The sequence below is a fragment of the Pleurodeles waltl genome, chromosome 10 (genome assembly GCF_031143425.1).
Source record: "Pleurodeles waltl isolate 20211129_DDA chromosome 10, aPleWal1.hap1.20221129, whole genome shotgun sequence".
NCBI classification, from domain to species: domain Eukaryota; kingdom Metazoa; phylum Chordata; class Amphibia; order Caudata; family Salamandridae; genus Pleurodeles; species Pleurodeles waltl.
The window spans coordinates 914291461-914314054 of NC_090449.1; the positions used below are offsets into that span (position 1 = coordinate 914291461).

General features: G+C 47.2%; 1 protein-coding gene across 8 annotated transcripts in view; it reads right to left on the bottom strand.

The window, feature by feature from the left end:
* The window catches only part of LOC138262021 (ATP-dependent translocase ABCB1-like), a 920359-nt gene that overhangs the window by 697684 nt on the left and 200081 nt on the right, over positions 1-22594 (bottom strand). For all 8 annotated transcript variants that reach the window (XM_069211673.1, XM_069211677.1, XM_069211676.1 and 5 more), the window contains 2 exons: positions 20952-21143; positions 13069-13240 (listed from right to left, as the gene is read on the bottom strand). In XM_069211673.1, coding sequence (XP_069067774.1) covers positions 13069-13240; positions 20952-21143 — 364 coding nt within the window. The remainder of the gene's footprint in view (positions 1-13068; positions 13241-20951; positions 21144-22594) is intronic.

The following is a 22594-nucleotide window of genomic DNA, read 5'->3' on the forward strand; positions in this document are numbered from 1 at the left end:
CCTGACTGCTCATGCCAAGCTACCAGAGGGTGGGCACAGGATAATCTTGGATTGTGTGTGACTTACCCTGACTAGAGTGAGGGCTTTTGCTTGGACAGGGGGTAACCTGACTGCCAACCAAAAACCCAATTTCTAACATTGGTGATCAGCGGTGAGGATAGGACTTGTATTTGTGCAGTGACATACAGTAGCTAAGTATTTCACTACCTACCCACAGTTGAAGGTCAACTTGATTTTTATCTCTTTTTGCAAATTCGTTTTTTCCTGACAATTTTCAAAAACTAAATCCTCACTCAACATGTCTCTGACTGGGACTCAAATAGGAGACTTTGACCTAGTCCTGTTGGATACATATACGGTCAAACAACTAGAAGGATTCTGCAGGGCAATGAAGGTACCTACCCAAGGGGCCTCCAAAAAGGAGGAGTTTCAAGTGGCGCTGAGGGCCTGGGCAGAAGCCCATTTAGAAGAGAATGATGAGGAAGAGGAGCCAGAAAATGGCCCCTCAGAGGATTTGTTACTATCTGTGGATGGTGTTACCACTGCAATTGTGCCCCCTTCCAGACCAGGGAGCAGTGTCTCTCTGCCTGACCGCAGAGGAAAGGAGAGAGGAAAGGGAGTTCCAATTGCAAATGGCAAAACTGAAAATTGAGGCTCAACAGGAGGAAAGAAGGGCAGAGAGAGAAGCCAAGCAAGGTGAGGCTGAAAGAGCAGCCAAACAGATTGAAGCTGAAAGAGCTGAAGCTGCAGCTGAGAGAGCCTTGGCTGAAAAGAAACTGTTATTGGCTCATGAACTGAGTCTCAAGGAGCTGGATCTCAAGGCAAAGCAGTCTGAATCCAGCAATATTGGTGGCAGCATATTGACAGGACCTGCTGGAGAAAAGAAGGTTTGTATACCCAAGAATGTGGTGCCCAGTTTTGTGGTGGGAGATGACATAGATAAATGGTTAGCTGCTTATGAAGTTGCACTAAGGGCTCATGAGGTTCCTGAAGGGCAATGGGGGGTAGCTATATGGGGTTATGTGCCGCCATTGGGGAGGGACACACTTCTCACATTGGATAAACTTGATCAAAACACATACCCACTTCAAAAAGCCACTTTACTTGCCAAGTTTGGGCTGACCCCTGAGGGATACCGTCAGAGGTTCAGGGACAACACCAAACAAAACACACAAACATGGGTAGATTTCTTTGACTTTTCCAGTAAGGCACTGAATGGATGGGTGCGGGGCAACAAAGTAGATGATTATAAAGGGTTATATGACTTGATTCTGAGAGAGCATATGCTTAATACTACTTTTACAGAGTTGCACCAGCACTTAGTGGATAGTAAGCTGACTGATCCCAGTAAGCTTGCTGAAGCGGCGGATCTCTGGGTTTGCACCAGGGTGTCCAAGAAGGTCCCTGGGGGGGACACCCACAAAGGTGGTCAGGGTTCCCAACAGAAGAAAGAGGGGGGAGATAAACTTACAGATAAGGAACTCTCCAAAGGCCCCCAAAAGAATTTCCAGGGAGGGGGTGGCAACAATTCCTTTTCCAGATTTGGGAAAAAGCCAGGGACATATGATAGGTCAGGGAAGTCCAACCCCAAATGCATGGAGTGTTACGAGTATGGTCACTATAAAGGCGACCCCCAGTGCTCCAAGAGAGCACCGTCCACTACCGGACAGACACCTGGGTTGACTAGAGTAGCGCTTGGGAGGGAGATGGACCCAGATAGCTTTGGGAAACAGGTAGAGATTTGTAGAGATTTCCCTAGTGTCCCTGGGAGAAGCAGAAATGGTGCCCAAAGACCACATGCCCCAAAATACTTCCAAGTACAGGCAGTGGGTCACCATTGATGGGCAGAAGGTGGAGGCTCTGCGTGACACAGGAGCCAGTATGTCTACTATCAAGAGTCAGCTGGTGTCAACAGAGCAGATAGTCCCTAATACATTCCACCAGGTCATAGTCGCTGACAATCGTGAGAGTCACCTACCAGTGGCTCTGGTTCCCTTTGAGTGGGGGGGTCTCTGGTACTCTGAAAGTAGCTGTGAGTCCTGCCATGCCTGTAGATTGTCTGTTAGGCAATGATCTTACGCATACTGCTTGGAAAGAAGCGGAGCTCAGATCTCACCTGGAGATGTTAGGGTTACCTGAGTGGGTCTGCATGACCACACGGGCCATGGCCGACCAAGAGGGAAGTCAAGGGCGTCTGGAGCCTGGAACAATGGCCCAGAGAGCTGCCAAGAGGAGGGGCAAGGGGCAAGGGAAACCGGTCCCAGAAGTTCCGGCAGTGTTTGACGGGGCTCCTGGGGAGGAGGCTCCCGAGCTAACTGGGGAAGACATTGCCACCCTAGGTGACCTACCTGAGCTTGCTGGCTGGCAAGTTGAGGGTGGGCCCACCAGGTAGGAATTCTGCAAGGCGCAGAAAGATTGTCCCACTCTAGAGGGTCTGAGGAAGCAAGCCTCAGACCAGGTGGCAGGTGAAGCCTCTGGCGATCACCACATATATTGGGAGAATGATCTCCTCTACAGTGAGCCTAAGGTTCCGGCCTTTGGGGCAGCGCGTGCGCTGGTGGTCCCCCAGTGTTACCAAACCTTCCTACTGGGTCTGGCTCACGACATTCCCCTGGCAGGACATTTGGGGCAAGGGAAGACCTTTGACAGGCTTGTCACCCACTTTTATTGGCCCAGAATGAGGACAAACTCAGATAAGTTCTGTAGATCTTGTCCTACCTGCCAGGCCAGTGGTAAAGCAGGAAAAAGGGTTAAAACCCCCCTTATTCCACTTCCTGTCATTGGCACCCCCTTTGAAAGGGTGGGCATCGACATTGTTGGTCCATTGCACCCCAAAACTGCCTTAGGCAACAGGTTCATCCTGATTTTGGTGGACCATGCCACCCGTTACCCAGAGGCAATCCCTCTGAGGACCGTAACTGCACCGGTGGTGACCAGAACTCTGATGGGGATATTTACCCGTGTGGGATTCCCAAAGGAGATAGTGTCTGACAGAGGCACTAACTTCATGTCTGCATACATGAAGTCTCTGTGGGATGCGTGTGGTGTAACCTACAAGTTCACCACACCCTATCACCCCCAGTCTAATGGTCTTGTGGAGAGATTCAACAAGACCTTGAAAGGCATGATTGGTGGCCTCCCTGAGGCCATGAGGCGTAAGTGGGACGTCCTCTTACCATGCCTTCTCTTTGCTTACAGAGAGGTCCCCCAGAGGGGGGTGGGGTTCAGTCCCTTTGAGCTTCTCTATGGGTACCCTGTCAGGGGACCCTTAAGCATTGTCAAGGAGGGGTTGGAAAAAGCTCCAAAGGCCCCCTCTTAGGATGTGGTCAGCTACATGTTGGCCCTCTTCAACCAGATGACCCGCTTCTGGAAAGAGGCCCAAAGTAACCTTGAGGCCAGTCAAGAGGTAATGAAACGCTGGTATGACCAGAAGGCCACCCTGGTAGAGTTTCCACCTGGAGACAAAGTGCGGGTAATGGAGCCAGTAGAACCTAGAGCTCTCCAGGACCGCTGGTCTGACCCATTTGAAGTAAAGGAGCGGAAAGGGGAGGCCACTTACCTAGTGGACCTCCAAACCCCTAGGAACCCTCTAAGGGTGCTCCATGTTAACCGACTAAAAGCTCATTTTGAGAGGTCTGAGGTCAACATGCTTCTGGTCACAGATGAAGGAATGGAAGAGGAGAGTGAACCTCTCCCCGACCTCCTCTCTGCCCAAGAAGGTGATGGGTCAGTGAAAGGGGTCATTCTTTCTGACTCCCTGACTCTAAACCAGAAAGGAGACTGCTATGAGCTGTTGGAGCAGTTCTCCCCCCTGTTCTCCCTTACTCCTGGACTGACCCACCTCTGTGTTCATGACATTGACACCGTTGACAGTCTCCCTGTGAAGAATAAAATTTACAGGTTATCGGATAAGGTGAAGGCCAGCATCAAGGAGGAGGTCTCCAAGATGTTAGCTCTAAGGGTTATCGAGAAATCCAGTAGTCCCTGGGCCAGCCCAGTGGTGTTGGTCCCTAAGGCTACTGCCCCAGGTGTGAAGCCAGAACTCCGGTTTTGTGTGGAGTACTGGGGTCTCAACTCAGTCACACGGACCAATGCTCACCCCATCCCCCGAGCTAATGAGCTCGTTGACAGGCTGGGCGCTGCCAAGTTCCTGAGTACGTTTGATCTTACTTCAGGGTATTGGCAGATCGCCCTGACTGAGGGGGCTAAAGAAAGATCCGCATTCTCAACCCCTGATGGCCATTACCAGTTCCGGGTGATGCCATTTGGATTGAAAAATGCCCCCGCTACCTTCCAACGGTTGGTTAACGGGGTCCTAGCTGGCAAGGATGCCTTCTGCGCAGCCTACCTTGATGACATAGCTGTCTACAGTTCCAGCTGGGAGGAACACCTGCTCCACCTCAAGGAGGTGCTTCAGGTCCTGCAACAGGCAGGCCTGACCATCAAGGCTAGTAAGTGCCAGATTGGGCAGGGTTCCGTGGTGTACTTGGGACACCTAGTGGGTGGTGGCAAGGTGCAGCCACTCCAGGCCAAGATTGAAACTATCAAGGCCAAGCAACCACCTAGAACTCAGACTGAGGTGAGAGTATTTTTAGGCCTCACAGGATACTACCGCAGATTTGTCAAGGGCTATGGTACCATTGTGTCACCCTTGACAGAACTCACTTCCAAGAAACAACCTAGGTTGGTGAATTGGACAGAGGCTTGTCAGAAAGCCTTTGACTCCCTGAAGGAAGCCATGTGCACAGCCCCCGTGCTCAAGGCCCCTGACTACTCCCAGGAATTTATCGTGCAGACAGACACTTCAGAGCATGGCATAGGGGCGGTCCTAGCACAGCTAAATGAGGAGGGCCTAGACCAACCAGCAGTCTTTATTAGCAGAAGGCTATTACCACGGGAACAGAGGTGGAGTGCTATTGAGAGAGAAGCTTTTGCTGTGGTCTGGGCACTGAAGAAGCTAAGACCCTACCTGTTTGGGACTCACTTCCGGGTTCAGACAGACCACAGGCCCCTCAGATGGCTCATGCAGATGAGGGGGGAGAATCCAAAACTCTTGAGGTGGTCCATTTCCCTACAGGGGCTGGACTTTACGGTGGAACATCGCCCAGGGGTTGACCACGCCAATGCTGATGGTCTCTCCAGATACTTCCGCCTTAACGATGAGAGCTCCCAGGAGGTCGGGTAGCTCTCCCCACTTTCAGCTGGGGGGGACACATGTTAGACCAGACAGCCTTAGGGTGGTCACCCCTAACTTTTTGCCTGCCTCCCTCCACTTTTTGGACACTGTTTTTGCTGGCTTTTAGACTCTGCACACTTTACCACTGCTAACCAGTGCTAAAGTGCATATGCTCTCTCCCTTAAAAACATGGTAACCATGAATCATACCTGATTGGACTATTTAATTTACTTATAAGTCCCTAGTAATGTGCACTCTATGTGCATAGGGCCTGTAGATTAAATGCTACTAGTGGGCCTGCAGCACTGGTTGTGCCAACCACTTAAGTAGCCCCTTTTCCTTGTCTCAGGCCTGCCATTGCAAGGCCTGTGGGTGCAGTTTCAGTGTCACCTCGACTTGGCATTTAAAAGTACTTGCCAAGCCTAAACCTCCCCTTTCTCCACATGTAACACCTCTAATGTGTGCCCTAGGTAACCCCTAGAGCAAGGTGCTGTGTGGGTGAAAGGCAGGACATGAAATCTCTCCAGGAGGTGGTCTAGCGCTTAATTTTCTCTCACATGCTTGCCAACTTAACGTTGGCGAGCCACATGCGAGAAAAACTCTGCCACATGGAGGTTGGCAGAGTTTTTTTGGAACGCCTTGCTTGTTATAGGGAATGTAAAAAATAACGCGATGTAGACAATATGAAATACAAAAATATTGCACAACATCAGGCCCAAGCAGAAACCTCACAGCTGTTTATAGTAAAAGAACAGTTTAGGCCCAACTCACACACTGATACAAACAAGGTGAAAAGTTTAGCTAAGAATGTTGTGGGATAGGAAACTTGAAAGGGTTTTAAGTTAACAGCTAACTCATGTCTAACTGACCCAAAAGCATTTATGATATCAGCACGCAAGTACCCCAGCACACACTCTGGGGGTCATTCTGACCCTGGCGGCCGGTGGCCGCCAGGGCCACCGACCACGGGAGCACCGCCAACAGGCTGGCGGTGCTCCCACGAGCATTCTGACCGCAGCGGTTCAGTCGCGGTCAGAAGCGGAAAGTCGGCGGTCTCCCGCCGACTTTCCGCTGCTCGGGGGAATCCTCCATGGCGGCGGAGCGCGCTCCGCCGCCATGAGGATTCAGACACCCCCTACCGCAATCCTGTTCATGGCGGCAAACACGGCATGAACAGGATGGCGGTAGGGGGTGCCGCAGGGCCCCTGGGGGCCCCTGCAGTGCCCATGCCAATGGCATGGGCACTGCAGGGGCCCCCGTAAGAGGGCCCCAAAAAGTATTTCAGTGTCTACTTTGCATACACTGAAATACGCGACGGGTGCAACTGCACCCGTCGCACCCCTGCAACTACGCCGGCTCAATTCTGAGCTGGCGTCCTCGTTGCAGGGGCATTTCCTCTGGGCCGGCGGGCGCTCTTTTGGAGAGCACCCGCCGGCCCAGAGGAAATGTGTGAATGGCCGCCGCGGTCTTTTGACCGCAGTGCGGTCATTTGGCGGCGGGACTATGGCGGACGGCCTCCGCCGTCCGCCATAGTCAGAATCAGGCCCTCTGTGCCTTCAAACAAATTGTAGCCTGATTAGGCAATAGGTTCATAATTGAATTAGCCCAGAGCACACAGGTGCTTGATTAAAAAATGGGTGCAGAAAATAAACTTAATTCTGAGCACACAGAGGCCTCAGGTACACAATGCTGCCAGTACACACTCTAAGGAGCTTATATCTACTATGAAGCCCCAATGCATTCTTAGATCAATGATGCCCTGTCATAAAGCATTGTTTGAAGTATAGTAAAGAATGTGTAATGGGTTGATTAAGGAATTCAGGGTTATGGGGTCACACGTCTTTACCTGTTTTTCCATCTTGAATCTGTAACTTGCAAATTACTTATTATTTAATATATTGTTAGACCGGACAGCCTTAGGGTGGTCACCCTTAACTTTTTGCCTGCCTCCCTCCACTTTTTGGACACTGTTTTTGCTGCCTTTTAGACTCTGCTCACTTTACCACTGCTAACCAGTGCTAAAGTGCATATGCTCTCTCCCTTAAAAAAATAGTAACCTTGAATCATACCTGATTGGACTGTTTAATTTACTTATAAGTCCCTAGTAATGTGCACTCTATGTGCATAGGGCCTGTAGATTAAATGCTACTAGTGGGCCTGCAGCACTGGTTGTGCCACCCACTTAAGTAGCCCCTTTTCCTTGTCTCAGGCCTGCCATTGCAAGGCCTGTGGGTGCAGTTTCACTGTCACCTCGACTTGGCATTTAAAAGTACTTGCCAAGCCTAAACCTCCCCTTTCTCCACATGTAAGTCACCTCTAATGTGTGCCCTAGGTAACCCCTAGAGCAGGGTGCTGTGTGGGTGAAAGGCAGGACATGTACCTGTGTAGTTTACATGTCCTGGTAGTGTAAAACTCCTAAATTCGTTTTTGCACTACTGTGAGCCCTGCTCCCTACATAGGCTAACATTGGGGCTGCCCTCATACAGTATTAAAGTGGTAGCTGCTGATATGAAAGGAGTAGGAAGGTCATATTTAGTATGGCCAGAATGGTAATATAAAGTCCTGCGGACTGGTGAAGTTGGATTTAATATTACTATTCTAGAAATGCCACTTTTAGAAAGTGAGCATTTCTTTGCACTTAAATCTTTCTGTGCCTTACAATCCACGTCTAGCTGGGCTTAGTTGACAGCTCCTTGTGCATTCACTCAGACACACCCCAAACACAGGGTACTCAGCCTCACTTGCATACACCTGCATTTTGAATGGGTCTTCCTGGGCTGGGAGGGTGGAGGGCCTGCTCTCACACAAAGGACTGCCACACCCCCTACTGGGACCTTGGCGGACAGGATTGAACTGAAAGGGGACCTGGTGCACTTCTTAGCCACTCTTTGAAGTCTCCCCCACTTCAAAGGCACATTTGGGTATAAAACAGGGCCTCTGCCCTACCTCATCAGACACTTGCTGGAGAAGAAACCTGAACCAGAACCTGCATCCTGCCAAGAAGAACTGCCTGGCTTCCTAAAGGACTCACCTGACTGCTTTCTACAAAGGACTGCTGCCTTGCTGTTTCCCTGCTGCCTTGCTAAACTCTTGTCTGGCTGAAAAAGTGCTCTCCAAGGGCTTGGATAGAGCATGCCTCCTGTTCCCTGAAGTCTCAGGACCAAAAAGACTTCTCTTTTTCACTTGGACGCTTCTTGCGTCTAAATTTTCGACGCACAGCTTGTTCCGCGGCAAGAAAAACGCTGCACACAGACGCTGATTGACGTGACACCTTCGGGATTACCGGAACTTCGATGCACGGCCTCGCAAGGACAACTCCGCCCGACCTCCAGAGGAGAAATCGACGCGACGCCTGCCGTGGGAGTGAAACTTCGATGCACAGCCCCGCAGAATGACGCGCAGCCGGTAAACAAGCAGGAGAATCCACGGACATCTGGTAATCCCCGCGATCCACAGAAAGAGACTGTCCGCACGCCGGAAAATGACGCACGACTTCCCCGCGTGAAAAATAACGACGCAAGTCTGTGTGTGCTGGGGAGAAATCGATGCACACACCCTTTTTCCACGTATCTCTACTTCTGTGGCCCTCTGAGGAGATTTTCCACTCCAAACCAGGTACTTTGTGCTTGAAAGAGACTTTGTTTGCTTTTTAAAGACTTAAGACACTTTATATCACTTTTCAGTGATATCTCTACAAATTCACATTGCAACTTTATTCGTTTTGACCTACAATTATCCTGAAAAATATTATATATTTTTCTAAACACTGTGGTGTATTTTTGTGGTGCTATATGGTGGTATTGTATGATTTATTGCATAAATACTTTACACATTGCCTTCTAAGTTAAGCCTGACTGCTCGTGCCAAGCTACCAGAGGGTGGGCACAGGATAATCTTGGATTGTGTGTGACTTACCCTGACTAGAGTGAGGGCTTTTGCTTGGACAGGGGGTAACCTGACTGCCAACCAAAAACCCCATTTCTAACATAGATATAATAGCGCGTTGTATTGCATAAAAAGGCCTGGCTGCGAACATCCATTTGAGGAAATTCTCAGAAGAAGCTTGGGTGGGCTGAGGTGCAGTCCGTAGGGTTTTTCTCCCAGTTGCGACAGTTAGTAAATATTATTTTTGGATTGCCAAGAAGAGTCTGTGTCGTTATTTGAGTTGGGAACGTTTTGCCACCCTGTAACATGCTCCAAGTGGAGCACCCGCCCCTAATGTAAAGGGGCGAGCAATATTTAGAAGTTATTGCTACAAATGAAATATCGATGGCTAGGATGTGCTGTAGAGGCCTTTTTAAGAGGCAATCTGTGGTAAAACCTGGTATGTTGGAAATATATACTCGGAGAATGCACTTGCACAGAATGGCAACAGCAGCTTAACTGCAAAGGACTGGAAATATAAACTGGAGATCCTCAAAGAAATTTAACTTAATTAGACCAATGTGGAAGCTGCTGTGGCGATTTTGTGGGTGTCGAGCTAAAAGTTTCTTCTTTTGTCAAGGTTATGTATACATCTGAAGGATTTCACACCTAACTCTCATGCTGGACATTTTCCTCTGTTTTCAGATGTTACAACCTTTCACACCACCTTGTTCGTACTAGTCTTGAATGCGCAACCAAGCTACCTAGAGATTCATTGATGATTTTTGAGGCCACATTTCTGTTGTAGACCAAGCGGCATAATTATTATGAGAGGCTTGTGCCACCAGACTTTCACCTTTTAGGATGCTCCGGTGGCGCAAGCCTCTCAACCATATCTATGAGGCGCCACAAAGCCACTTTGCGTGGCTTTGCATTGCCTTATTGATGTGGAGCAACACAGAGCACTGCAAGTCACTGAATTGCCTTACTCCACCTGGGAGGTGTTCTGTGGGCAATGCAGTGGGCTTTCCCATGCAACACCCATGGATTAGAGTCTGCCCCAGATTTACTTAATCACGTAAACCTGAGGCAGTGCCAAAATTTTACGCAGTCCAAGAGCAGAAGTAGTGAGGAGAAGTATTTTCATTTCATCTTGTTCTTACCTCTTTCCATGTATACTGCATTCTACAGCACACATAGAACAAGGAAAATAACTCTCAAAGTTGTTCTTGTGCTGGAAGGTCTCCTTTCCTGCACTTAAACAATCCTGCATGCAACGCAAGCATCCTTGTTCCACAGTGCAAGGATGCCTTTTTTGGCACTAGGGAGCCAATTGTGTGCCAGCGCAGGGGGAAAGGACAGGAATATACCATATTTAATTAATATAGTGCATTACTTCCCTTTCACATTGGCGTAGGGCAGCACAACAAGACTTGTGGCGCTGCCCTATGCCAATAGCCAATAAGTATGGGCCCAAGTAACTAGCTTACTGTTTAGTTGTAATCAACTGGAATCTCTCCAGTGATACTGCTAGGTTTTTCTTGTGGCCTCACAGTTTGTGGAAGAATGGGTTATTAGAACCCTTACTTGCAGAAGTGTTTTATGACAATGTTATTCTTAGCAAGAACTGTGAGTATAGGATAATACGAAAGATGAGAGTCTAGTTGAAGTTACTTTGACTTCAAATGATAACCAGTGACCCAAGCGCAGCTTTTGGCTGCTTTGCTGCACCCAGAGAAAACACCTGAGAGTACTTTGCTCACAAACTAAACTCCATATTTATGAGCCCCTAGCGCCTCCTTGCGCCACATTAGTGTCATTTGTTTCTGCTAATGTGGCCGAGCGAGGCCAAAATCCCCGCTCCATATTTATAAAGTGGCGCAATGCATCCATTGCACCACTTTGTAACCCTTTGCATTACATTATGCCTGTGCCAGCCATAATGTATGTAAAGGGGACATTCCCTGTTAGGGGGGGCCGAAAAAATGGCACGAAGAAATCGAAGAGATTTCTTTGTATCATTTTTTTTTCACTTTTAACGCCTGCTCAAAGCAAAAGTTAAAAGGAGGCACACCATTGATTACGATGGGCCTCAATGAACTTTGCAGGATTAGCGTCAACATTTTTAAAGCTAATCTTGCAAAGCTCCGGACTAGCATTAAACATTCTGATGCTAGTTCCCTAACTACCGCCATGGTGCGCCGTATTTTAAATACGGTGCACACATGGTGGTGTTAGGGGGGGCGCTAAGGGGCGCAAGAAACAGTGCAACACTATTTTTCTTAAATATGATCCCAAGTTAGTAGCTTTTAATAGCAAGCACAATTTCTGCTGCAAACCAGGGATGATCTGCCTAAAACCAACTCTAACCTAAACATCAACTCATTCATTCATAAACATTTTACCACTGGTGGATCATCATAGGCTCTTAAAACGACGGTTTTCTTATACTGTCTGCCACAATTTATCTTTTTAATCATGTTAAGTATTGCCCTTTTTTGCGTTCTATACTGTATGTAGTTGCTTTAACTTCCTGAAGTGTTACACATTTGGCCGACTGTTTGTTTCCATTGAGCGTCATATATCACGTGCTTATTGTTTCCTGCATCACTTTGAATAATTTTCCAGATGAAGATGTGATTAGCGATAGTAGCAAGAAGTATCTGGTGGCAATAGTACTGATCTTTCTTTGTCTTTGACTCATTTAAATAAATTATTTTAAAATGTGGATCAAGGAGCCCAGTGGCATCCTCGCAAAGTACTAGAAATCTGCACACTAAATCAATGCATGATTCAATTCCAAATCTAGACATCACAAAGTATTTGGAAAGTGGAATTGGATACAAATCACAATTGCCCTCTCCCACTCTTAATAATGCAATTTTCGTATGACATAGGGGGTGATTCTGACCTTGGCGGTCTTTTCGCAAGACCGCCGAGTTACCGCCGCGGTAAAGACCGCCAACCGCGGCGGTATGCCGCGGCGCGTATTCCGACCGCTGGGAGCGTTCCGCCGGAAAACCGCCAGCAGCCACACTGGCGGTCGGCGGGAAAGTGGAGACTGGTCAACCTCCACCGCCACGCCAGCAGAACACCACCCACAGAATTACGACCCACATTTCTGTGTGGCGGTCTTCTGTTGGCGGTCACGTCCCTATGGCTCCCGTCGCCTCCCGGAGGACCAACGCACAAGGTAAGTTGATCGTCCGTGAGGGGAGGGGGTGGGGGGGGTGTTGTGTGATGTGTACGTGCATGGGGGTGTGTAGAGGGGGTGTGTGAGTGCGTGCATGCGGGCGGGGGGTGCTGCTGTGCCTATGGGCAATGTGTGTAGTTCGGCGGGTGCGCATGTTGGCATGTATGTGTGCAGGTATGTGCCCCCGTTGTGTATGTGTGTGTGTAGGGGGTGTGCATATGTGCATGTTGGGGGTGCGTGCATGTCGGGGTGCGTGTATGTGCATGTCGGGGTGGGGGGGGCAGGGGGTTCGTACCACCTCTGGGGGGGTGGAGGGTGTGGGGCGGGACTCAAGGGGGGTAGTGGGGGGTGGGGGAGACCCCTATCAGTGCCAGGGATGGAATTCCCTGGCCCCGATAGTGCCTACCGCCATGGTTCGCATGGCGGTTCCCGACCGCCAAAAACCGCGGCGGTAAGCAGGGTCATGATGCGGTTGGCGGTCTTGGGTCGACCGCCGGGCCGGAGTGCGCAAACTCCAGCCCGTCGGTCATGACCGCCGTGGCGGTCGGAGTGGGAAAGTGGCGGTCGATTGCGGCGGTGACCGCCGTGGTCAGAATGCCATTTTTTGGACCGCCGGTCTGTTCGCGGTCCGACCGCCGCCTCTCCGCCGACCGCCGGGGTTAGAATCACCCCCATAGTCTTTTTACTAGTGTTCTATACCAAAGTTTCAACTGCAGCGTTTGACCTGTATTTATTTAAGAATACAGAACCCGCAATACCAGATCTATAGTTTTTTTTTTTAAATGTCACCTGGTTTTAAAAATAAGTAAATTCGTCTTGTTGTGCCTTTACTTACTTTTGAAGAAATTGCTGCTGTTGCTGCAAGTAATGGGCAGATTGATAAAATTACCAATGTTAATTTCCAGCCGTATACAAATCCAATGACGATCCCTGCCACAAAATTTGAGAGATATTGTGCAAACATGGACACTTTGTCTCCAAGGCCATCACGAATGGTGTTGATGTCGCTAAAGAGAGAGAAACGTAAAATAAGAGAGAGCGAGAACAGAGAATCAGGGAGGAGAGAATGATTGAGAATGCAAATTATCGTTTTTCTATACAGAAAGTTAATACATGCTAAGGCACCTAAAGGGCGAGAGGTGGGATGGCCTATACATTGCTGACCATCTCAATCAATAAAAGTCGGATTGCATAACAAAGTCTTTGACTGACTGTCTACAATCAAATTGTGGTGTAGGAACAGTGCCCTTAACGTAATCAAGGAAAATGGGCCTTGTCCCCTTACTTTGGTAGCAGAAGACGGCTGCAATTTGAGTATGTAGTGAGCCACTTGCCACTGGTGAGAAGGGTGTCCGACCACGCCGAAAGCAGGGCGAGGTGGCAGGTATAAATAAAGGCATGTCCTCCCTCCCGTCCCTTAGCAGTATTTATTGATTCATTTTATCCATAATGGTCTTAGGTTATTTCATGTAAGTTTGTTGTGTGTGTAATTTGTATTGTGTATGAATGTATTCGCAACACATTTATTAAGTTTTGACTTTTAAAGAATAAAGGATTCGGAATAAAGTTAAAATAATCCCTGTAAAATGTCTGCGCATATTAACAAAGTAAAAGAACCTTCCAAACCACTGACAATCATTATATACTCCGACTGTGTTTGATAAACACATTTAACTATTACATCACTGAGGTAATTTGCTACAAAGTAATTACTCTTGCAGCAGTTCCCAGTCTTCGGTTACTTGTGTTCTCTTTCAGGGAGGACCTGTCCTGGCAGTTGAGACTGGACTGTTGTAGGAAAGTACCATCTTGCCTGGCATGTTACCCCCATATTTCACTGTATATATGTTGTTTTAGTTGTATGTGTCACTGGGACCCTGCCAGCCAGGGCCCCAGTGCTCATAAGTGTGCCCTGTATGTGTTACCTGTGTTATGACTAACTGTCTCACTGAGGCTCTGCTATCCAGAACCTCAGTGGTTATGCTCTCTCATTTCTTTCCAAATTGTCACTAACAGGCTAGTGACCAATTTCACCAATTTACATTGGCATACTGGAACACCCTTATAATTCCCTAGTATATGGAACTGAGGTACCCAGGGTATTGGGGTTCCAGGAGATCCCTATGAGCTGCAGCATTTCTTGTGCCACCCATAGGGAGATCTGACAATTCTTACACAGGCCTGCCATTGCAGCCTGAGTGAAATAACGTCCACGTTATTTCACAGCCATTTACCACTGCACTTAAGTAAATTATAAGTCACCTATATGTCTAACCTTTACCTGGTAAAGGTTGGGAGCTACGTTACTTAGTGTGTGGGCACCCTGGCACTAGCCAAGGTGCCCCCACATTGTTCAGGGCAAATTCCCCGGACTTTGTGAGTGTGGGGACACCATTACAAGCGTGCACTATACATATGTCACGACATATGTATAGCGTCACAATGGTAACTCCGAACATGGCCATGTAACATGTCTAAGATCATGGAATTGTCACCCCAATGCCATTCTGGCATTGGGGAGACAATTCCATGATCTCCCGAGTCTCTAGCTCAGACCCGGGTACTGCCAAACTACCTTTCCCGGGGTTTCACTGCAGCTGCTGCTGCTGCCAACCCCTCAGACAGGTTTCTGCCTTCCTGGGGTCCAGCCAGGCTTGGCCCAGGTGGGCAGAACAAAGGACTTCCTCAGAGAGAGGGTGTTACACCCTCTCCCTTTGGAAAAAGGTGTCAGGGCTGCGGAGGAGTAGCCTCCCCCAGCTTCTGGAAATGCTTTGATGGGCACAGATGGTGCCCATCTCTGCATAAGCCAGTCTGCACCGGTTCAGGGATCCCTCAGCCCTGCTCTGGCGTGAAACTGGACAAAGGAAAGGGGAGTGACCACTCCCCTGACCTGCACCTTCCCTGGGAGGTGCCCAGAGCTCCTCCAGTGTGCTCCAGACCTCTGCCATCTTGGAAACAGAGGTGCTGCTGGCACACTGGACTGCTCTGAGTGGCCAGTGCCAGCAGGTGATGTCAGAGACTCCTTCTGATAGGCTCCTTCAGGTGTTGCTAGCCTATCCTCTCTCCTAGGTAGCCAAACCTCCTTTTCTGGCTATTTAGGGTCTCTGCTTTGGGGAATTTCTTAGATAACAAATGCAAGAGCTCATCAGAGTTCCTCTGCATCTCTCTCTTCACCTTCTGCCAAGGAATCGACTGCTGACCGCGCTGGAAGCCTGCAAAACTGCAACAAAGTAGCAAAGACGACTACTGCGACCTTGTAACGCTGACCCTGCCGCCTTCTCGACTGTTTTCCTGGTGGTGTATGCTGTGGGGGTAGTCTGCCTCCTCTCTGCACTAGAAGCTCCGAAGAAATCTCCCGTGGGTCGACGGAATCTTCCCCCTGCAACCGCAGGCACCAAAGAACTGCATCACCGGTCCTCTGGGTCTCGAGCGAGGTCCCTTGAATTCAGCAACTCTGTCCAAGTGACTCCCACAGTCCAGTGACTCTTCAGTCCAAGTTTGGTGGAGGTAAGTCCTTGCCTTCCCACGCTAGACTGCATTGCTGGGAACGGCGTGTTTTGCAGCTACTCCGGCTCCTGTGCACTCTTCCAGGATTTCCTTTGTGCACAGCCAAGCCTGGGTCCCCGGAACTCTAACCTGCATTGCACAACCTCCTGAGTTGTCCTCCGGCGTCGTGGGACTCTCTTGTGCAACTTCGGGTGAGCTCCGGTTTATTCCACTTCGTAGTGCCTGTTCCGGCACTTCTCCGGGTGCTGCTTGCTTCTGAGTGGACTCTTTGTCTTGCTGGACACCCTCTCTATCTCCTCACGCAATTGGCGACATCCTGGTCCCTCCTGGGCCACAGCAGCATCCAAAAACCCTAACCATGACCTTTGCAGCTAGCAAGGCTTGTTTGCGGTCTTTCTGCACGGAAACACTTCTGCACGACTCTTCACGACGTGGGACATCCATCCTCCAAAGGGGAAGTTTCTAGCCCTTCTCGTTCTTGCAGAATCCACAGCTTCTACCATCCGGAGGCAGCTTCTTTGCACCCACATGCTGGCATTTCCTGGGCATTCCGTGGTCGTGACTTTTGGACTTGGTCCCCTTGTTCCACAGGTACTCTCGTCTGGAAATCCATTATTGTTGCATTGCTGGTGTTGGTCTTTCCTGCAGAATTCCCCTATCACAACTTCTGTGCTCTTTGGGGAACTTAGGTGCACTTTGCACCCACTTTTCAGGGTCTTGGGGTGGGCTATTTTTCTAACCCTCACTGTTTCCTTACAGTCCCAGCGACCCTCTACAAGGTCACATAGGTTTGGGGTCCATTCGTGGTTCGCATTCCACTTCTAGAGTATATGGTTTGTGTGGCCCCTATCCCTATGTGCCCCCATTGCATTCTATTGTGACTATACATTGTTTGCACTGTTTTCTATTGCTATTACTGCATATTTTGGTCTTGTGTACATATATCTTGTGTATATTTTCTATCCTCATACTGAGGGTACTCACTGAGATATTTTGGCATATTGTCATAAAAATAAAGTACCTTTATTTTTAGTATATCTGTGTATTGTGTTTTCTTATGATATTGTGCAAGTGACACTAGTGGTACTGTAGGAGCTTCACTCGTCTCCTAGTTCAGCCTAAGCTGCTCTGCTAAGGTACCGTTTCTATCATCCTAAGCTGCTAGACACCCCTCTACACTAATAAGGGATACCGGGGCCTGGTGCAAGGTGTAAGTACCCCTTGGTACTTACTACAAGCCAGTCCAACCTCCTACATTGGTTGTGCAGCGGTGGGATAAGTACTTTGCAACTACTTAGCACTTTGTCATTTTGTACTTTTCATAAGAGAAAAATATACAAAACAAGTTCAGTGTATGTACACCTAACCAAAAAGTTTTGCTTTTCTTCTCTCACTTCTTTGCTAAGTGTTGAGAAGTACCTCTAAAACTTTCAAAAAGTTCTTAAAAAGTTTTAAAAAAACATTTTTTCTGTTCTTTAAAAAGTTCTGAAACTTTTTCTTTCTTTTTCTGTCCCTTAAACCTTTTCTATCATGTCTGATACAGGCCAAACTATTGATCTAGCCAGCATAGCTTATGACAACCTTAGATGGAAGGAAGCAAGGAGTCTCTGCATAGATAGAGGTTTAGGGGTAGGGAAGAATCCCTCAAGACAACTGTTAGTTAATATGCTCATTGAACAAGATAAGACCTTAGTTGGCACTTCTGGTGAGAAATTAGCTGATGGTTCCCACTCTGATTCTGGGGCACCCCAAGTGAAAGATTTGGGAGGGAATCTTTCCAACCTGCCCCTTAGCAGGCCACCTAGCATAGCTGGTACTGATGTGAATTCACATCACAGTAATAGTGTTGCTTCTCATCACAGTAGAAGTATTACTTCTGTAGGCCAGAATGTTAGAGTGCCATCTGTTAGGGCCAGGTCTCCCTATGTTCATTCTCACCATTCTTCTGTATCAAGACATGCCCAACCCACCCACCCTGATGACAGAGTGTTAGAAAGGGAGCTCAATAGATTGAGAGTGGAAGAATCCAGGCTGAAGCTCAAGAAGCAACAGCTGGATTTAGATAGGCAGTCCTTTGATTTAGAAAAAGAAAGACAGAGGTTGGGGTTAGGACCCCATGGTGGCCACCAACACTTTTGAGCTACAATGAGAAGCCCTAGAGGGATGTGTCCTGGTCCGTATTTTATTTTCATTATATTTTAATGGATTAAATGCTTCTCTAGCAAACTCAGGGAAGGACATGCCCATGATAAGGGTAACACCCATGTTGACCCTACTTTATGCAGGTGCTGTGCTAATGTCTTGTACCCCAAATGCTCTGAAAATGCCACATTTAGAAAGTTGGCATTCTCTTGTCCTGACCATTTTTCTCCTGCCACCAGTATCCACATGACTAAGTGAATCTGGCAGTTAGTGTTTGTGTATTTCTCCCAGACAGTGAGACAAAGGGGGAATAGGTGTTGGCAGGATGGGCCATCTCTGATTCAATGAGAGGGATGAGCTGTTACCTACTACACTTGCATATCACAAATGCCCAGCATTCTCTCAAAATGTTTTGACACTAGTCTTTTGTGTCTCCAGACAAGCTGGGGACAGGGCAGCGAGGCAGTAAATTCTATGCACCTTTTTTTGGAGGACTGCTGTGCTGTTGTGCAAGAGAGGCTGCTATTCTGGTGCCCTGTTGCCCTGCTGCCCTGCTGCTTGATTAAGAAGGACTGGGCCTGCAATTTGATCCCAGGACCACCAAAGTACTCCAAGGGCAAGTTGGCTGGCCTCCTGGCAGAGCCTCAGACAGGAAACCCTCCAACCTTTTTGAACCCAGCACCTGGACACTGTTTGCTGTGAGCCCTCTTCCCTCAAGTACTGCCACCCCATTCCTGGACCCTTGGAAGTGGGCCTGAAAGTGCTCTGCCAGTTTTTTTTTTTTTTAAGTGCTCACAAATTGGTGGAACCTATCAACCTAGAGTGGTCTACTCTGGCAACCCTATTGGGTTAATATTAGGACTCTCACCCACTGTGTTGTCAGTCCAGTGGTATGCTTCACCATCAAGTCCTAACCACAGACATTAGACTGAATGCTGGGTGGGCTCAACCTTGAAAGTACAAAGTAGCTCTTTGAGCGGGACCTTTTCTTTTCAGGGTACATGATCTAAATGTTAAACATGCCTCACGCTGCCCCTAACTACTTATAGTATTTTTTGTATTTCTTGGGCCTACTAAACAAGATTAAAAAACAATGTGTTGATGATTTGATAGTTGGAACTTTTATTATGTACTCTGCATCCGCTTAGGTCTGCATGTTTCAGCCTTAACATGCCCTTATCTGGTCACATTGGCTTCTTCAGGACCGCAGAAAAATCACATCTCTACTTGGAGTTGTATTAAATTCTTAATTACCTTGTTTTGCTCCTATTTTGGTTTCACAGTCATACATTCATCTTTACATGCCACATACACTAACTCAACCTTTTTAGGCATTTCCTCAGTCTGGTTTCCCTAGGTAAAAAAGAGACATATTTCCGTCAGTCCTTATTACTCATGGCAACTATCTTTGTCAACTGAATTGCTATTTATAAGTGTTTCCACCTACATGATTTCTTCTCTGTGAAGTAAAACATGTGGGGACTCCTCTCTGTTAGCCCAGCTGTTGACCATTAAGTACAACCTGTGCAGTGCAACTCAACTCATCGCAGCTGGTTTGGAACAGCTGCAGCGCAACACATCCCTGATGCAGGACTTTGCATTGCGGCTCACCACTTCCTCAGACCTGCCGCTGTGAGACACACCCTCGATGCAGACCTTTGCATCGTGAACCTCTGATCAATGGCATCTTCGATAATGATGCAGAACTCTGCATTGCAGCCCTGCAGCTTCCTGTGAAACAACATTGGATGACGCATCCCCGACACAGGATCTTGCAATGCTCTGTAATCAAAATTTAAGATACTTTGTTCAGCTGGACTAACTTGGTGCCTGCATCAGGCCCGTGCTCCATCGTACTTGGCCTGAATTTGTGACTTTGTTCTGGTCCCACACGACACAGTTGGTGTTTTCTGCTCGTAGGTGCTATTCTTACTGAAATCTTAAAAAAATAAATATATCTGGTTCTGCTGATTGGATTGTTGTCATTTTAGTTTCAAATAATTTAATAAATGTGACTCTATTTTTCTAGATTTGTGGTGGCTTTTCTTGAGATGTGTGTTCACTTTATTACTGTTTAGAGTGATGCATGAATATGTTATCCTTTGCCTCTAAGTCAAGCTTGATTGTTCTGGGGTCAAGCTGCTAAAGGGTTGAGCACAGAATAATTTGGGATTTGCTTGTGACTGCACCCTTACAGTAATTGTGGTTGCTGCTTGAGTTAGGTTTCCTTACATTCTAAACCAGTAATCCAATACTCAGCAATAAGGCTGAATAAACATGATAAAGGTGTGTGAGAAGCTGATATATTGCACACCTAGTCACTTTTATCAGGGGGAAGAGCTCACTATAACTGATCTGTTGTAGGCGTGTGCCCTATTTCATACTGTAGAATTTTGCCTGATCAAAATTTACTGAAGAGGTTGAATGTTTTACTCAAAATAAAAGAATGGTAAACAAATAAAATGCTTTGTAATAAAATTTCTTTTGGCAATGGCTTTGATTAGTTTTACATAAATACATATTCATGAGAAGGCCGCAGTTATAAATGTTACTTTGTGATTGAGCACCACACATAGCAGAAGTCAATACATAAACAATAATGAGTAAAACGTCAATTGATTAAAACAATTGCACAAGTGACTACACAGTTTTGAGAAAGCATTTGGACCGACTGACCAGTTCATAATGTTTTTTTAGTCAGTTCAAAGCTATTTGTGCACTGATTTTTAAGTAAAACGTTAATTCCATTTTCTACTGGACAGCCGATGACAAAGATTGTGCAATAATGACAAGTTTCAATGCAAAAGTGCTCTGTCGCTAGTGCCCCGCAGAGAACTGATTTGAAGAGGCTTTGTGCACATGATGCAAATGCCACAAAAAGAATTTAATATTCTATGTTATTGTTCTTGATGAGATAGTATGCACAAGAGATAGCTGAGATGTCAGGAAAATACTTTTCTCTTAGCTTCAAAAACAGCATCACAATTCATACTGAAATTAAGAAGTTTTCAACCACTTACCACTGAAGTATCTAAAATGGAATGCTTAAATCAAGAAAGAATTCCTTACTCTGTTAACCTGCTGTTTAGCGTTCCAGTCTTAGCTCTGTCAAACCAGGACATTTCCTGATGAAGGATGGCATAGAAGAATTTGCGCCGAATCCTTGCCGTCTGTCGTGTTGCAGCAAGGGAAAATGTCCAGACTTGAAAGAAACTCATTAGGAATACAGTAAATCCAATCGCAGCAAAATACCAAGCGTACCTTTTGGAAGAAAAAAAGAGTTAAGCTAATTTTTGTAAACGATGACATAACGTATGCATGTACTCAATGTCGCTCACAATGATAAATGTGATTTAATCTACACATTTAATACAATTCAACAAAGCATCAAATGTAAGTGCTGCATTGAAATGACAGAGAATGAAAAATTATAAGCAAAATGTCAATAATGAATGCAACCATTGGGTTACGATTCTCGAGCCAAAAGGTTAATCGCTAGTGTGAGACTACCTCATTTCATGTAGCTGCGGGCACTCTCTTTTTGATTAGATCAAAACCAAGCTTATACAACCATTTCTGCATGTACCTAAGCCATGGAAAAAATAATCCAGTATCAAAGCACATTACTTCTTCAATGCCCTCTCTATAGTGTACCAACTCCTGTATCGACCATAATCTGACTCAAAAGAGCAATGTCTGTAGATATACCATGTGCTCTATGTACTTGACAGCCAGATCAGTGTATGTAGGCATTAGGGATGTTGACACAGGTAAACCCAATAATTCTATCATGTTTGTTTTCTCCTTTTATGCTCTTATGAGACAATTAACGTCAGTTACCCCCACAGCTTTGAACCATATAGCACGGCTGATTACTAATTGGGGGTAACAAATGAGAAAACAAAAACACTTACCATTCTGACACTGCTGCCACAGCTGCCTCCTGCCGCCTTGCTCCTCTTCCCTCTGATGTCCCAGCATTCACTGGGACACCAGCACAGGCTCCCCAGCAGTTATGGTACTGCTTTCATGCCATACCTAGCATGAGAGCAGCACCAAGATTGGTCTGAGTGGCTTGGTCTGCTACTCATACAGTGCACTGTGGTCTGTGCAGTTTCTCCACCCTGACTGTGCAACACAGCCAGGTTGGAGAAACCTAAGTGTGCCAGCCAAAACTCCACTCCTCCACTGCTTCCCCCTCCCATTGCCCAGCCCTGCGCCTTCCTTCACAAGCTAGGTAAGCCAGCAGCAGAAAAATAAAGCAATAATTAAATATCGTTTATTTTTCTGCTGCTGGCTCTTAGCCTGTGAGGCAATGCTCCTCTGTTGCTGCTTATATATTTCTAACGACAGTGTAATCTGTCTACTCTCTGATGCATTACATTTGTTAAGGTCAGCCCTAGATCTATGAGCCAGATTTATTGAAAAGTGGCGCAGCACATGTTGCCCCAAAATTGGCAGCTCCGTGCTGCGTCACTTTAGAAACACAGATGCGCCGTATATAACTGAATATGGCGCACCCCTCGAATTCCACCTGCGCTGGCGCTAAATTGAGCTGCCAACGCAGGCATCCTTGCACAATCGTGCAAGGATGTCTGTGTTGAGGGGTGTGATTGTTTATGTGCTGGGAAGGTGTCCTTCCTGTACATAAATAATCACTAGTGGCGCCTTGGCACTTTTGTGTGTACTGCACAATGCAGCACACACAGAAG